The following is an 18106-nucleotide window of genomic DNA, read 5'->3' as shown; positions in this document are numbered from 1 at the left end:
ATCAGTGTAATACATCACATCAACAAGAGAAAGGACAAAAACCACATGATCATCTCAATCGATGCAGAAAAAGCATTTGATAAAATTCAACACCCATTTATGGTAAAAACTCTCGCCAAAGTGGGTATAGAGGGAACATATCTCAACATAATAAAAGCTATATATGACAAACCTACAGCCAGCATAGTACTCAACGGTGAAAAACTCAAAAGCTTCCCACTAAAATCTGGGACAAGACAAGGATGCCCACTATCACCACTCCTATTCAACATAGTCCTGGAAGTCCTAGCCACAGCAGTCAGGCAAGAGAAAGAAATAAAAGGGATCCAAATTGGAAAAGAAGAGGTAAAAGTGTCATTATATGCTGATGACATGTTACTATATATAGAAAACCCTAAAAGGTCCACACAAAAGCTACTAGAGCTGATTGAAGAATTCAGCAAGGTAGCAGGTTACAAAATTAACGTTCAAAAATCAGTTGCATTTCTTTACACTAACGATAAATCAACAGAAGAAGAAAGTAAAGAAACAATCCCCTTTAAAATAGCACCCAAAGTAATAAAATATCTGGGAATAAATCTAACCAAGGAGGTGAAAGAATTATACACAGAAAACTATAAACCATTGATGAAGGAAATTAAAGAAGACTTTAAAAAATGGAAAGATATTCCATGCTCTTGGATTGGAAGAATCAATATTGTTAAAATGGTCACACTGCCCAAGGCAATCTACAGATTTAATGCAATCCCTATCCAATTACCCAGGACATATTTCACAGAACTAGAACAAATCATAATAAAATTTATATGGAACCATCAAAGACCTAGAATTGCCAAAGCATTACTGAAGAGAAAGAAAGAGGCTGGAGGAATAACTCTCTCAGACTTCAGACAATACTATAGAGCTACAGTCATCAAGACAGCATGGTATTGGTACCAAAACAGACATATAGACCAATGGAACAGAATAGAGAGCCCAGAAATGAACCCACAAACTTTTGGTCAACTCATCTTCGACAAAGGAGGCAAGAATATACAATGGAATAAAGACAGTCTCTTCAGCAAATGGTGTTGGGAAAACTGGACAGCAGCATGTAAAACAATGAAGCTAGAACACTCCCTTACACCATATACAAAAATCAACTCAAAATGGATTAAAGACTTAAACATAAGACAAGATACAATAAACCTCCTAGAGGAAAACATAGGCAAAACATTATCTGACATACATCTCAAAAATTTTCTCCTAGAAGAAATAAAAGCAAGAATAAACAAATGGGACCTAATGAAACTTACAAGCTTCTGCACAGCAAAGGAAACCAGAAGTAAAACAAGAAGAAAACCTACGGAATGGGAGAAAATTTTTGCAAGTGAAACCGACAAAGGCTTGATCTCCAGAATATATAAGCAGCTCATACGACTCAATAAGAAAAAAATAAACAACCCAATCCAAAAATGGGCAGAAGACCTAAACAAGCAATTCTCCAAGGAAGACATACAAATGATCAATAGGTACATGAAAAAATGCTCAATATCACTAATTATCAGAGAAATGCAAATCAAAACTACAATGAGGTATCACCTCACACCAGTCAGAATGGCCGTCATTCAGAAATCCACAAATGACAAATGCTGGAGAGGCTGTGAAGAAAGGGGAACCCTCCTACTCTGCTGGTGGGAATGCAGTCTGGTGCAGCCACTATGGAAAACAGTGTGGAGATTCCTCAAAAGACTAGGAATAGACTTACCATATGACCCAAGAATCCCACTCCTGGGCTTGTATCCAGAAGGAAATCTACTTCAGGATGACACCTGCACCCCAATGTTCATAGCAGCACTATTTACAATAGCCAAAACATGGAAACAGCCTAAATGTCCATCAACAGGTGACTGGATAAAGAAGATGTGATATATTTATACAATGGAATACTACTCAGCCATAAAAACCGACAACATAATGCCATTTGCAGCAACATGGATGCTCCTGGAGAATGTCATTCTAAATGAAGTAAGCCAGAAAGAGAAAGAAAAATACCATATGAGATCGCTCATATGTGGAATCTAAAAAACAAAAACAAAAACAAACAAACAAAAACAAAGCGTAAATACAGGACAGAAATAGACTCACAGACAGAGAATACAGACTTGTGGTTACCGGGGGGTGGAGGGTGGGAAGGGATAGCCGGGGATTTCAAAATTGTAGAATAGATAAACAAGATTACACTGTATATAGCACAGGGAAATATACACAAAATGTTATGATAACTCACAGAGAAAAAAATGTGACAATGAGTGTGTGTATATGTCCATGAATAACTGAAAAATTGTGCTGAACACTGGAATTTGACACATTGTAAAATGATTATAAATCAATAAAAAAAGTTAAAAAAAATGAATGATGCTACAAATGGCTAAGGATCTACATGTGGGAAGTGAACAGGTAGTCCATATAGGTTCCCCTGTACAATTTTACTAAATATGTAATACCCAATACTCCCAAACTCAGCATTTGGACACTTTCAATGCATTATAAGCTCATTTGTACCTTAAACACCTATTCCAAGTGGTAATATTAATAACTACAACCAATAATTATTATTAAGAATAGCATTTTTGTGTCCTGGTCTTTATGTTAATCACCTGCAATGTCCTTATGAGGTGGGTACTATTATTAGTTCCAAAGATAAGGAAGCTTAGCAACATTAAGTTTCCTAGAGTCATATACTAGGTAAGTGGTAGAAAATGTATTTGTGCCCAAGTCTGTTAGACTCCAAAGCCTATGTTCCTAATGCCTATACTATACTGCCTTTTACTGATATGGCCTGTTAAGTTGGATATTTAATATGTTCAAGAATATTAAAGAAATTACCTATAGAATCAGTGAAGAAGAAAAGAATTAGGAGAGCACAATGTCATAATCCCTGGTATACTGTGCAAACTTTATTCCCATTGCATAATGCTGAAAGTTGACAGGCAAGATCTACCCGTTAATTAAAACCCTTACCTCTTCTGGGCACATCGAAGCAAACCACGTCCAAAATAAACTAAAGACATAAAATTTTCACAAATTTCATTTTCTTGGATCACCATCTTCATCACCAGAAATTTATTCTCAGCTTCTATATAATCCTGTAGTAATATAAAACTAGGTTTGGCTGATGTAAAAGGCATTTTTTTTCTTTTACAATAAACAATTATTCCCCAAACTGGAGGTTAGAGCAGCTTTAATATTGACCCAGTCATTTGGTTATTTATTCACATCTCTAATCTTAGCATCTCTGTATATGATCACATAGATAATGTACTCAGTGCTTAAAATACTTATTACAAAAGAACTTAAGATCTTTAACCAATGTTTCAAAGTGAACATTAAAACAATAACATTTTTTATATCAAAAACTGACAAATATTACTAGCCAAAATAAGGGCTTTTCTTATGACTATGGAACATAATTCTTTATAATTCTTCCTAATTTTTCTTTTTGATTAAAGCACAAATCTTCCTAATTTTTCAAGTGGGAAATAAGTGACTTTTCAAACACACAGTCTCTTTTGGGGAAGGACTATCTTGTTTATAGCAATATAGCTAAGACGTAAAGGTCAGAATCAGTTCTAATAATAGCTTCAGTTATCATTATTAAAACAGGCATCTGAATCACTTTGCTGAAATACAACATTGTATATCAACTGTACATCAATAAAAAGTTGTTTATTTTGGAAAAAAAAAACAAACAGGCATAATAGTCTTGGTCTCCCTGGGGCAAAATGCTGCATGGCCTCATTTTAAAATACTCTCTAGCATATCACACAAAACAATACTTAGCATTATGTGAAATTATTTAAAATGGAAATGTTTTCAGTTTGGTGCTTATAAATTCTACTTCATATAATTAACAAGTCAGATTTATATACTTAATTTATGAAATGAAGTAGAGTATAAATTTAGAAATATAAAAAGTAAAAGAGATATCAAGGCTGCAACTGAGAAATTAAAAATAAGAAAAAGAGAATGTTAAATTTGTAAGGACCCTTAGAAATCACCTAGTTATCTCCCAGATTTTTACTTTTTGCACTTCACTTTATTAGACAAAGAATTTGAGGTAAAACTTATATTTTACAAAAATGTAAGATAAAGACCAGAGAGATTAAATTACACTAGAAAATGTGTTAAAACATACTGTATAAGTGAAAGAAGCTAAACAATTTTCTGTTTTACATAAATGGTAAGTATTTCAAAGATAAATAAAATAACAAAAGTTATAAGCTAACATTGTTTCCTCTATCAGTATTTATAGTTTCACAATATAGTCCCAGGAATAATTACTCTACATTCAAATATATGATAGAAAGGTCACTGAATGGTTTCAGTTTTTAGAGAATTTCAAAAATCAATGTTTTAATTTGTTAAAATGAAGTCAGTGTATGTGAAGAGATTTATAATGGGCAAATAAAAGATTCTACATACCTCTTTCTTTCCTCTTTCAGTGAGTGCTACTCCATACAAAAACAGTAATGTCAAATAATAACCAATATTAATCTGATGTGCCTAAAAAGACAAAATACATTTTAGTTGATTATTTAGACTAAGATATTTTTCAGTATAGCAAGCTTAATTAAATATCCTAGGCCTATTTAGTAACTATTAAAAATAGTTAAAGTTATTACTATATTATCAACCATCTAGTAATCACTATATAGAATGCATTTTAGATGTATTTAATAATTTGTCCTACAAGAAAGGTAGTCAATAATCTTGAAACAAAACATTCGAGTTTGATCAAAGAAAATGAAAGCAAATGCCATCAAGATTTGTTATACTAAATCTTTCCAAAAAATTCTAATTCTCTCTTTCCTGCACTCTTTTTCTTTCTCTCTCTCATATTTTAGGTATAAGAACAACAAACACCCAAGTATCCACCATTTAGCTTAAAAAATAAAATAATCTCTTAAGTCAAAGTCTTTTATTGTCCATGTGTGGGTTTTGTTACAACACTATAGATATAAAGTTTATCACTTATTTAGTGAAAAATTAAAACATGAATATTTCCTTCATTTAAAAACGGTCTATGCTAAATTAAAGATGGAGAACAGATCAGGGATTAGGGTGGATAAAGGGTACGTGTGACTATAAAAGATTAGCATAACAGATTTCTGTGGTGATGAAATAGTTCTTTTATTCTGATTGCAGTAATGGTTACAAAAATACACACTTGTGATAAAACAGCATAGAACTATACATACCTGTGCATAAAAAATTTATCCTAGCTGGGAATGCTATCCTTAGAAAGACCTGCTTACAAGGCTAACCCTTGGATGGTGTCTGGAAATCTGCATCTCAAGAGTATTCCCACTGTTCTCTAACTGACAGGGGTGGCTCACTGTGCCTAGACTGCGCCCACTATGACATTTAAGCTGAACATCTGGGAGTTTCTTCTCGGAGTCTGGAATTTTGACACATGCTAGGCAGAGGGTGCCTACATGATCAACCTCCAATAAAAATCTTGAGCACTGATTCTCTAATGGACTTCCCTGGGCAGAAATCACACACAGACTGCTGCATTTTTGTTGTGGAGGGGTGATGAAGAGATGTACTCTGTGTGACCTCTCATAAAAGGGAGAAAACATAAGAAGCCTGAAGATGAATTCCTCTAGACTGCCTATGTTTTAACCCTTATGGTCTGGGTATGTATTTTTACTATATCACTTTAATAAATTTCAGCATGAGTACAGCATTACACCAAATCCCATGAGTGCTTCTGAACACGGGGGCCTTAGAGACCCCTGACACAACACCCATGTACCAGTGTCAACTTCCTGTCTTGATAATATTTTGTTGTTCTATAAGATGTAACTATTGGAGGAAACTGAAGGGTACACCAGGACCTCCTTGTACTTTTGTATTTTACAGCTGTATTTTTGCAACTTCTGTGCATCTAAAATTATCTCAAAATAAAAAATTAAATAAATTTTCTACAGAGAAAAGCATTATTCATTCTGCTCATAAGCTCTGTATTGACTAAAGAGAATAACCATATCTTTTGCCACATTAACTTTTTTCACTGCTAAAACATACTAAAACAGGATTCTTTTTTTTTCAGGTACATAAGGATGATAAACATCTAAAGAATATAAGCTTTTCTTTTATACTGATCTAACTGTATTCTCTCATCTAGCACACTTCTTACAGCCAACAGTATATATTTATAACTGGCTGAGGTTAAGAGTTTGGCTTCAAACTGAGTGGAAATAAGACATATGTGCTTGTTCTCAATGGACTGAGTTTATATACACAAACTCCCCTGTAACATCTAATTTGTTTCCATCTTCAAATTCCTATCTCTGCAGAAGCTCTGAAGCCAAGACTACATGGGTTTGTATCTTAACTTCACTACTTAGTACTTGATAAATTAAGCAAATTATTTAACCTCCATGCCCGTTTCTAACCTGTAAAATGGGAATAATGAGGTAGGGTACTTGTGAAGAGTAAATCCTTACAAAGTGCTTAGAATAGTGTCTGTTATATAGCAAACACTAAATAAGTATGAGCTATTATTTTTTAACTTTTAAAAAACTAGTTTCATGAATAATAAAACAAAGCATGTAGTTCATACAGTTCTAAACAAAAAGAGCATTTGAGAACAATATAAAGTAGTAACAGTAGTAACTCTATAATTAGAAACAGAAGGTTAAGAATTTAAAGATGCAAGTGGTACATTTCTAACCTAAATGCCCTGCCCTTTCCTCCCTACCCTGCCCCCACTGACAGAGATTATTCCAGGTAGCAAATGGAAACAGAGATGTTACCAGCAGCTGTCCCCTACCCCCACCCTACTGCCACTTCCTACAAGGTTGCCTCAGCTCTCCTTGGTGGCCCCGAGGAACAGGGAGAGCCGAGGAACAGGGAGAGCCGTTTGGATACAGCAGCAGGCTGCTCTGATCATGACAGTTCCAATTCTGCTCATGAGTGCCATCAAGAGAAGAAACATTTTCATTCTTAGTGTAAGACTCATTTCTAAAGTAACATTCAGGTAAAGAAGTCTAAGCAATCAGCATCTATTGATGCTGATTTTATAATGATTTATTTCACTGCTTAGCAACCTGGTCAATGGGAGAAACAGCAGGTCTGCAGCATCCCAGAAGTTCTTGGGATTACATGCTGCTGCAAACTCCCTTTTCTTTGTTCTCTCTTTGACTCCATCTAGAATTCCTTTATGGTGGAAATATATCGCCTCTTAGAACCTGTCCTGAGAGTCCTAAACAAGGAAGACTTTTTCATCTCTTTGTACACAATTATAATATAGTATGTTGTGTCTTAGGCTACTTTGTTTGATGCCTGGGTAGTTCTTTCTTGGAGATAACTCTAATACATCTCTTACATGTGTGTAAAACTTCATTTACTGAATTTAATTATTCAAAGACCTGATCTTTCCTTTTATGTCCTATACTATTGGCCTTGATTTCTGATGCAATGTTTACTTTTCCTCAGATTTGTCTATTTATTTCTAAAGTATCATTTGACCTTGAACATATAAATATGTCTCATCAATTTTATCTCATATAATTACTCAATAAAAGACGGTAGAAATTCCAATTTTTACAAGAACAGAAATACCAGTAGAAAGAGGAGATGATTAATCATTAAGGGGAAAGGAAGGAGTAGTTTTTGAAGTTCACGACTCTCCATTTCTAATTGGGAAAGCTTATTTTTACTAGTTCAAGTTTCTTTTTATTTAAGATGAACAATTTTATGGTAGGAAGGAAACTAGAATAGGCTTATTAAAGAGATGCAGTCATAAGAAAGTACAAGACACAGAAAAGAAGTTAATTTATCTGTACCTTTCTCTAGAGGTAAATGAGGAAAATATAAATTGGCCTACACCTTAAAATAAGCATTCATTAGCAGTTCTCTCATTGAAGAATGTTGTCCAAGTCCATTATTTCAAACTTTCAAAATTAAAACACTTACAGTATAATTAGTAGCTTGAATGTTCCTAAGTGCTGCTTCCAGTTGTGTTATTAAGAAACGTAACGTCAAAGCAGGAACAATTTCCTCCCCATTCTGGCTGTTAGCTGCAACTTCTCTCTATGGAAAATAATTGAATTGAAAATTTCCTTAACTCAGAACAAACACCCACATATATTTTTATAATACAAATAATACATGCTCATTGTAGAAAATTTGGAGAATAGAGATAAAGATGGTTTAAAAAAATCCATATGACCTAGATAAAACTGTTCTCATATGGATTTGTTTCTAAGTAGTTTGACAAATCTTCTTAGTAACTATTTCCTCAAAACACTAAAAAGCATCCCTATGCCTGCCAAGGGCTTGGCAACATCTACTCCTACTCAGAGGAAAGTCATAATTCCACTTCATTCTCATACCTTCTATTCTCTAACAGCTAAAATCTTCCTTCCAGACCTGAACCTTCAGTAAAAAGGAATGCTGGCAGTAAAAATACTAACATCAGGGCAAACCATCTTATGCTGTCATCCAATTGGAACAAAGCTAATATATGATTTATTATATACCATAGTTTGTTATTTACATGGATGAAATGAAAGGAAGAACTATATCTTATCTTTGTGTCCATTCTCCAATCCTGTGTACCCGTAAGTGCTTGGCTTAAATTACATTATGTGTTTAATGATGTATTATCTATGTGGGAAGTTTAATCTACACTTTTCATAACTTGTTTTCCAGTATATAATACTTTCCTGTTTTTTCTCCTAGCCTAACCATACACTTTACTTCAGTCTCTCTAACACTCAATTTAATGAACCTCTTCTCCCTCAATACATATTCCCTAAATAAAGTAATCCACTGTCACCTTTTTAAATACATCTACAAACAATATTTAAAAATTTGACATTCTCCAAATTTATATTTCAAGCTCAGAACTATCACCTAAATTCCAGACTCACAGATCTAACTATTTACTCAACAGTATCTCTTGAATTTAAATAAGTATATAAAACATAACACTGAAGTTCTACCTTTGCCAAACAGTTTAGGTAGTTTCAGAACAATTCTCTCAATGAGAACTAAAAAAGCTGGATAAAATATAAAAAACATTTGTTTTGAAAGCAATGCAAAGCTACCAAGGCACTGAAAATCTCTGGGGCCAACTTGCAAGAGAGGAGGAAGGCCCGGAGACATGAGACTGAATTTTGGAGCCACTTTTCTCCCTAAGCAATTGCTGTATTCTGTTGTGGCTGAGATGCCAGGCAGGACTTTCAGCAAGCATGCAGAGTTCAGGGGAAAATTGGAGTGTGTGACCTGACAAGGAAGAGGGGCCCTGGCAAATACCTTATTCTTTTGGTTTGGACCCTGAAGAAATTTACCCTTAGAGTAAAAATGTCTGTTTTGGTTCCAGTTGGAAGCAGATCCTGATACAAGGATTTGAATGTAAGTAGTAGAGATGCAGAGAATAATGGTAGGGGAGTGGAGAAATGAATCAGGGAAGAGAAAGCAGCTTTAAGTTAATAGGTACGGTATTAAGCTAGTTACCCACAGCGGGTGACTAGGATTAATATAATAGGAAAACACGGAAAAATTTAAGCCTCAGTATTATCCAACTCAAGGGGAGAGAGAAATGGGATATTATAACTCCCAAGGCTTATTGATTGAGTGCTTTCTGAGGTAAGGGGGGGTGGTGGTGGCAGTGTTAATTCCTTAGAACCTATGAACTGCCATGAGAAGTACAGCCTTCTGTAGTTTCAGAAAAAAAAAAAAAAAAAAAAAGGCCTGAGGCATAGAAATGGAGATATTGAAAATTGTCCAGAGTATACTGAAATGATAGCATACAAGGGGCCATCGGGTATGGGCAGGGCACTAATAGTATCTGCTACAAAAGGTCAATCATAAATAGACTCTTCTTCACAAAACAGAAGTAAAGCTTGGAATCATTTCAATCACTAGCAGAATTAAGTGATATGCCAGAAAAGCACAAATATGCATTAATAAGAAAGATTCTGTCCTGTTTTTCTAGTTCTTCTCAAAGGAAGGTTGCTCTAAACCAACCTAGGCAGCCACAGCAAGTAGCAGAATTCTGTATTACCCTTTAGATGACTATGGATTTTAAAAAACTTTATTGAGTTATAATTAACCTATAATATATTTTTGGTGTACAACATAGTGATTTGATATTTTTCTTATGACATCATTATGAAATAATCATTGCAATAAGACCAGTTACTATCCATCACCATACAAACTTGTTACAATATTGATTATATTCCCTTTGTGTACATTACATCCCCTTGACTTACTTATCTTATAGCTATAAGTCTGTACCTCTTAATCCCCTTCAGACAAAACAGATGGCTATGGAAATTGTATTGATGTTTTCACATTCATTCATGATTTTGGTTATTTTTACCCTCTGTTTTTTTTGAACATTCTTATCAAGCATTCATCAATTTTAATGGTCTTTTCAAAAAAAGGCAAGTTTTGGTTTTACTGACCTCTTCCATTTTGTTTTATTCTATTTCATTAGGTTTTGCTATCTTTATTACTTCTTTTTTTCTACTCTACTTTTAACTTGCTGTTCTTCATTTAACTTCTTGAATTTTATGTTTGGATAACTGCTTCTTTTTCTACTATATGCATTCCAAGCTATAAATAATCCTTGCAGCACAGCTTTTATCTAATAACACAAATTTTCACATATATTTCTCATTCAGTTCCAAAATTCATCTAATGTCTAGTGTGCTTTCTTCTTTGACACCTGGGTTAACTATATATATCTTAACTTAGAAACAATGGTTTTCTAGTTTATCTATTTGCAACTGATTTCTAAATTAATTGTACAGTAGTTAGAAAACATACTCTACATCTTTTAATTCTTTAAAATCTGGTAAGACTTGCTTTGTGAACTAGTATATGGTCAATTTTTATAAATGTTCTATGTGCACTTAAAAAGAATATATATTTTGCCATTGTTGACTGCAGTGTTACACATATTAGTCAGATCAAGTTTGGTATAGCTCTACCAATTTTGTGTTCATGTTCTATCAGTTCTTTAAGAGAGCAATGTTAAAATCTCCCATTGGAATTGCTGATTTGTCATTTCCCCTTCAGTATTACCAATTTGTTATCTTATATGTAAAAGTTCTGTATGTATTTGGGTCTACCTCTGGAATTTCTCTTCTATTTTCTAGACTTGCCTGTAGAGTCAAGAGCAAATGACACAATCTTTTAGTTATTAGAGCTTCATAGTAAGTTTTAATATCAAAGTGGGCAAATTTCTAGCCACTCTTTCCATATTCTTCTGTATTTTCTTTGCTATTATTCCTTTAATATCCCATTTGAACTTTAAAATTAGCTTTTAGTAACAATAACAAAAAAATCCTTCTGTTATTTTTATTGTTCAGTATGTAATATCTGTAAATATCAATTTCAGGAAAATTGACATCTTTCTCAGATTGTGTCTTCCTACATGTATTGCTTTCCATTCAGGTCTTCATATCTTATCTTCAACAGAGTTTTAGAGATTTTTATTTATTGTTTTAATATAGTGTATTGATTTCTAAACTTACCGTGAAGAAAATTAGGGTGTAGAGTATTCGGTAAAGACCTACCCCTAGAGATTTTGACTCTTTAGAACTAGTATGGGGTCAGATGGGTTCATGTAAGTGGCTTTGGAAAAACTTTGAGAAACATTTGTTTATATCTTATATATTTCTTAAGTGTTTCCCTGGGTATTTTATCTTTTTTGTTGCCATAATAAATAAAATACTTTTAGTACATTTTTACCTTCTAATTTGCTACTGTGTATGTGTATACACACACACACACACACACATATGTATTTATACATATATAAAAAACTGATTTCTATTTCTTGTTGTTGTTTCTCAGGGATTTCCAAAAAAGAAGGAAACAGTGGCATTATTCCATCAATTTCAAACCAGAATTCATATTGTGATAAATTCACTTCAGTTGAGGTTATAATTGTATATTAAGTCTTTGATATTTTCAGGTTTTTTTGAATTTTTAATCATAATAATATTAATTTGTTTCATAGAAACAATTAATGATATATTATTTCACAGAAAAGGCAAATGTGGCCTTTTCAAGATATCTAAGGTGTTCTGCTCCCTCCTCCTAATTAATTGTCACAAAGAAAAGGGTAGATCATTTTCTTTAACTTTGGGAAATTACATTAATTTATAAACTGATACCCATCTTGTGCTGAGTTTCACAAATTATTACCTAGTAAAACTATTTGTGGAGCAAATCTATAATACATTCTCTAGAATATTTATCTCATTTAAAATCTAAAAGTCTTATTATTTTTCTTTATATCTTATATTTTTGAAAAATTTGTCAACATTTTACAAATTAGGAAAACTGAAAGCAGTCTGCTCTCCCAGGGGCACATTGTGGGCTATGAATTAGAACAAACACTAAACCTTACAGTCAACAGCTTATAAACTACTAACCCACATTTCTACCATTATTCTTGAAAGGCTAGCAACAACTTTATTTGCTTAATTAATAAAAGTCTATAGTCAAAGCTGAAACCAAAACCCTTCAATAGATGTAAGATGGAGATTTCAAGACCTTAGTGACATTGTTATGAAAAGAAAGAAAGAAAGCAAGCAAGCAAGCAAGCAAGCAAGCGGAAGAAGGGGAGGGGGCAGGAGTGAAGGAGTTGAGGAGGAAAGGGAAAGAAATGGAGAGAAGGGAAGGAAGGAAAAGAAAAGAAAAAGGACTCATCGTAAAATAATAAGAAATATGTATATGGACCTGTCCCTAGTTCCTGCCAATATTTGGTCTTTGACTCTGGTTCCTGACACAGAGCTCCTAAAACCCTTGGGATTTCCTGGATAACAGGAGTGTTTTTTGTTCTAATGAGGTGACTCTTTTGGCTTCTGTTTAGGGGTTGATCACCGAAAGACCAAGGCATGATTAGAAGCTTGGAACTTTCAGCCCCATGCCCAACAGAGGGGAGAGAAGCTGGAAATTGAATTAATAATTGATCATGCTTACATGATGAAGTCTTGATAAAAATCCTAAAGGACTGGTTTTTGGAGAATTTCCAGTTTGGTGAGCACATGCACATGCCAGGAGAGTGGTGTACCCCAACTCCACAAGGACAGAAGCTTTTGTACTCAGGACCCTTCTTTGCCCTATGCATCTCTTCATCTGACTGTTCAGCTGTATTCTTTATCATATCCTTCATCATGCAGTAAACATAAATATTAAGTGTTCCCTTAAGTTCTGTGAGCTGTTCTAGTAAATTATTGAAACCAAGAGAGATTATGGGAACCTCAATTTATAGCTAGTCAGTCAGAAGTACTGGGACAACCTGGACTGGTGACTGGCATCTGAAGTGCAAGCAGTCTTGTGGGACTGGGTCCTTAACTTGTGGGATCTGATGTTAACTCTAGGTGGTAGTGTTGGAATTGAATTGACTTGTAGGACACCCAGTTAGTGTTGGAGAACTGATTGGCATGGAACTAAACCCACACATCTAGTGTCAGAAGTGCTATGGGTGTGGTAGCAGTGTGAGAGTAAAGGAACACAATGTGTTTTCCCTAGACAGTCATAGACAGAGGGTTGTACTTCTGTCCCAAAAAACAAATGATGATTGTACCTGCATAGTTTGGAAGGAAAAATCTTCTTGCAAGAACTTCTTGATGTGAGGAACCACTCCTTTTGGTAGAGTATTAATTGCATTTAATAACTTCTTCACTTCAAATAGTAGGTTAACAGGAACAAGATCAGCAGATGTGTCCTTTTCCTGTTTGTCCTAGGAGACATTATTAAAAATTTACACAATTATCCATATTCTTATTTACTCTAATATTAAAACTAGCCAAAGTATTTAAAAAAAAAAAACAACAAAGCGCCTTTATACACTATATATAGATCACTATGACAGACTACAGAAAGTCCCCAAAAGAATAAGACATTCTCTCTGCTCTCGAGGAGCTTACAACGTAGACAGAAAGTTAAGACCAAAACTCAAGAAGTTTTAATATAGGGAAGGCCATTATAAATGCATTTAAAAGTAATAAACAAAGTATAGTTTCAAAGGTGGAAATAATTAAACCTTTCTTTGTATGGTGGTGGAATGTATGGTGATGGGATGGGAAACATGAATGATTTTAGCCTTAAAGGTGAGTTAAGCCATAAAAAATGGTTGCCCTTGAGAAATACACAGCATGTATTGAATTAGTCCGTTTAAAGCATAAAAAATGCTAAGCTTAAAATATTACATAGATTATTCTACAAAATAATATGAAAACTGTATCTAACAGTGCTTTTTATGTGACTAATGTTTCAGCTACTAAACACAGCAATTTGAAAATGAACAGAGTTGTAATACTTTAAATTACAAATAAAGCAGTATAATAAAATGAGTTATGCACACTCTCAATTCAGTCAGAATAAACAGTGATAATCTTGTGACTTCAGAAACTGATCCTTATAGACTTACAAAGCCATAGTTAACGGTTAACTGATAGCTATACAGTCAAGTCTTGCTGGATTTTCTATTTTCTATTAGTTATGAGGAACAATAAGTAATAGAAATGAATAAAGGGCATGAAATGGATGGTGGCTTTCCTTTAAACCTTAACAAGGTACCTATTCTCTTCTGAAACTTTGGGAACATGAATATGCTGCTAATGACCTCTGAATATCAGAACAGACAGATTCTTACTGCAGAGGCCATACAGAGTCATTGAAAATGCCCTCGTGGGGGGTGACTCCAACTGCAAGGCTTCTAACAGACCTGGAACTATCCAGAAAAGTGACTAGGAACCAATAAAATCCACTGCAGGACTATCTGTCTAATCTCCCCTTCTGAGTCTGAGTCTTAAATTGAGAGTCCTCCATTCCCAATAATACCTAATAAATACATCTTACATTTTGTAGTACTTAATTATATTTACATCCAAAAATGTAGAAAATGTTAACAGTTTGTTCAATCTCAGTAAAGGGTATCTAAGTATTCATTATATTATTCTTGCAACTTTTCTGTAGGTTTGAAATTTTTCAGTAAGTTAAAAAAAAACTTCCCCCAAATAACCAAACCAACCCTTATAAAGAATGACCATTGTCAATAGTGCGTATATTTCAAACTAAAGGTCAATCTTGTAGTCAAAAGTCACTGAAGAATCCTTTAATAATAATTACCAAATTAATAATAATTACCAAATTGATCCACAAGCAAGATTACGGCATGAATAAAAATTTTTCTACAGGAAATATTATAAGCCTCATGCCTGTTAAATCTATCTTATTATAAGTACAATTTTAATTTTTTAAGTTAGTTGTCAAAATATTTGATGATGAATCCATTTTTGCAAAATAGATTTAGCATCTAAGCCAAATTCAAATCAAAGTTATCACCTCCTCTGCCTCTGTATTCCCAAATCTGTATCTAGAAATGTCCTTTCTGGATCTAATCCTCCTGGTCCAACTGTACATCCCCATGTACATTTGCACATCTTGTATTTCCTTTGCAATATTTTTTATGGTGATAACCTCATGCAGGTGAATACTATGGTTATTTTATATCCTTACATTTTCTTCTCCTAAGTTACTGGATAACTTTTATAAACTTTATTAATAAGTGGACATCAACCATTATACAAAATTAAGTGGAGGGTAAAAATTGCACTGACAAGAATCTAACAAATAAATACCTCTTCAAACATCCTTCACTAAATTAAGCACATGTAATATTCCCAAATATGTTATGTATATTTTTTTAATTTACCATAAAGTATAGTCACTGGCAATAAAAGCCTTATATTAGTATATAATTCAGTTATTCTCATTCATTTAGAACTGGAGGTTCTGAAACAATGATGATTAAAAACAGGAAAGAGAATTCAGAAACAACTCAGTGAAATTTCTTACTAAAATTATTTGTGTATGTTTTCTTTGTGTATAGTGTTCATTTTGTTTGAATTTTGCTTTAAAGACAAATAGATTTCTTAAAACTGATTGTTAGGATGTTTCTGGGCAAATCAATTCAATTATCTACTAATTTTAACTTACAGTGAAGACTGGTGCTTAGAATGATAACTTTGAGATACAAATATTAATTATCAAAGAAAGATTTAACCATAACCACTAAGGTAGGAAAATTTTTAGCAGGTAATTAAACTGATCAAATTTAGCATTATATTCTCATACATTAGTCATTATTAGTTAACTAACAGTTAATGAAAATTAAATTTTCTCTTACCAGTTGATCAGTTGATTTTTCTACCTTATTCTTGGTTTCCTCCATAGCCTGTTCCTCCACAGGAGGATCCCTATTTTAAAGAAGAAAAAGTATATTCAGGGCATCTTCTTACAAAGAATACAAGTTGTAGTAGTAAAAAGATAACATGAATTTTTGCCTGAAAATTTCAAAAGTGTAAACAATATGTACCAAAGACTGGTAATGGTGGTAGATATCATATTTTTTAGAGACTCAAGTTAAAGAAAAGCTCTTTACTGGATGGTGGCAGAGAGATCAGAAAGCTGAAATAAAAATTCTTTCTTCTTTAATAGACACACAATAGACCAAAATAATGGGGGAAATTAACTTTATAGCACTCTTTCAATGTAAAAAAAAAAAAAGACTGAAAAGGTTGATGTTTTGTTTTATGTATATATGTGTTTATGAAGATAATTAAGGTTTGGAAAAGGTCTATCTTACGCAGATCATTTTCTTTTTTGTTTCAGATTCTTAGCATTACAATTTTCCAGTTTTCCAAAATAACTTTTTTTATTTGAGGCAAAGTATCATGTTTAAAAATTATTAACTATTTTTGTGAAAAGGAGTAACTTGACAAGTTTTGCTTTTGCCATGGGCTTCAAATGTGAACATATGCAGTATTATTTATTAAACTGAAACATTTACTTATAAAATTGCTTTTGCCTACATACAGAACCATGACACAGGATTCATAATATACGAACCGTAACATAGGGTCATGTATGATTTATATAATTTTCTTAATTCTATAAACCAGCAGAGATAAAATGAGGTGAGAAACTTACATCAATTGATTTATTTATTTAGACTTTTACTTTCTGACTATTATCCTATTTTACTTCACATTTATGTACTCACTTAACAATCATTTATCATCTACTAAGTACTGATTTTGTCAGGGGAAACTAGGACAGGTGGTGAAAGTTTCAACAAAAGATGATTCATACACATAAATAATACTTCACAATATTGCTTTTTAAAGTGTCATGGTAAAGAAAAACCTGTTAACTATCTCTTCTTCTATTTCTAAGCCCCAATCCTAAAAGGAATACAAGGAACTTGTATCATCAAGAAATGAAAAACACTGCAGCAGTATTCTGCACTCTCCAGATGTGAGAAAAAATACAAAACATTCTCAAAGCATATACTCTACTTACTAATTCTATTTCATGATCACTCATTCCTTAACCCAGTAGTTCTCAGTCCCAGATGCATATTAAAACCACCTGTGAAACTTTGGAAACATCCAGATGTCCAAACCCTAATTCAGAGCTTCTTAATCAGTATTGGGGGACATGGGCTTCCATATTTTCTATAGGTTCCACCACAAATTTCAATGTGTAAACTTAACTAACCCGCACTTCCTCCCCAACATTAAAATTGCTCTAATAAAAGTTGCTAATGAAATCCTATTTGCTATTCCAACAGCTTTGTCTTAGGTTTTGATTCTACCTGACCTTTCTGCATCATTTAACATTATCCATCATATTCTCCAACCCTCCTTCGTAACCTCTGCATCCTTTGTTGCTGCTGGTTCTCCTAGTCTTTCCATCCTTCCAGCTGTCCACTTCTCAAGTCTGTACCACTGGCTATCCCTCTTCTTCTCACTCACTTTATTCATTTATTATTTTAATAATATTTAATATAGAACAGGAAGGTACATCAGCAGTCATATATGGCAGCCACTTTATTCTATAGATGGGTAAAACTGATGTCCAGAGAGGTTATGTAACTTGTTTCAAGTTACACACTGGGGACTAGCAAAGCTAAAACTAAGTGCAAGATTAGTATTTTTCTTTTGCTATTCTGCCACTTTTATCACCTGTGTACTTTATTCTGCTGCTGAGAGAGGCTGAAATTTTGCTATAACATACCTGA

General features: G+C 33.5%; 1 protein-coding gene across 6 annotated transcripts in view; it reads right to left on the bottom strand.

The window, feature by feature from the left end:
* The window catches only part of DZIP3 (DAZ interacting zinc finger protein 3), a 104356-nt gene that overhangs the window by 70691 nt on the left and 15559 nt on the right, over nucleotides 1-18106 (bottom strand). For all 6 annotated transcript variants that reach the window (XM_074363088.1, XM_074363099.1, XM_045507183.2 and 3 more), the window contains 5 exons: nucleotides 16211-16280; nucleotides 13604-13759; nucleotides 7966-8082; nucleotides 4465-4545; nucleotides 3004-3128 (listed from right to left, as the gene is read on the bottom strand). In XM_074363088.1, coding sequence (XP_074219189.1) covers nucleotides 3004-3128; nucleotides 4465-4545; nucleotides 7966-8082; nucleotides 13604-13759; nucleotides 16211-16280 — 549 coding nt within the window. The remainder of the gene's footprint in view (nucleotides 1-3003; nucleotides 3129-4464; nucleotides 4546-7965; nucleotides 8083-13603; nucleotides 13760-16210; nucleotides 16281-18106) is intronic.

The sequence above is a fragment of the Camelus bactrianus genome, chromosome 1 (genome assembly GCF_048773025.1).
Source record: "Camelus bactrianus isolate YW-2024 breed Bactrian camel chromosome 1, ASM4877302v1, whole genome shotgun sequence".
Taxonomy (NCBI): domain Eukaryota; kingdom Metazoa; phylum Chordata; class Mammalia; order Artiodactyla; family Camelidae; genus Camelus; species Camelus bactrianus.
The sequence above is the reverse complement of the archived record's forward strand: the minus strand, read 5'-3'. Positions and strand labels throughout refer to the sequence as shown.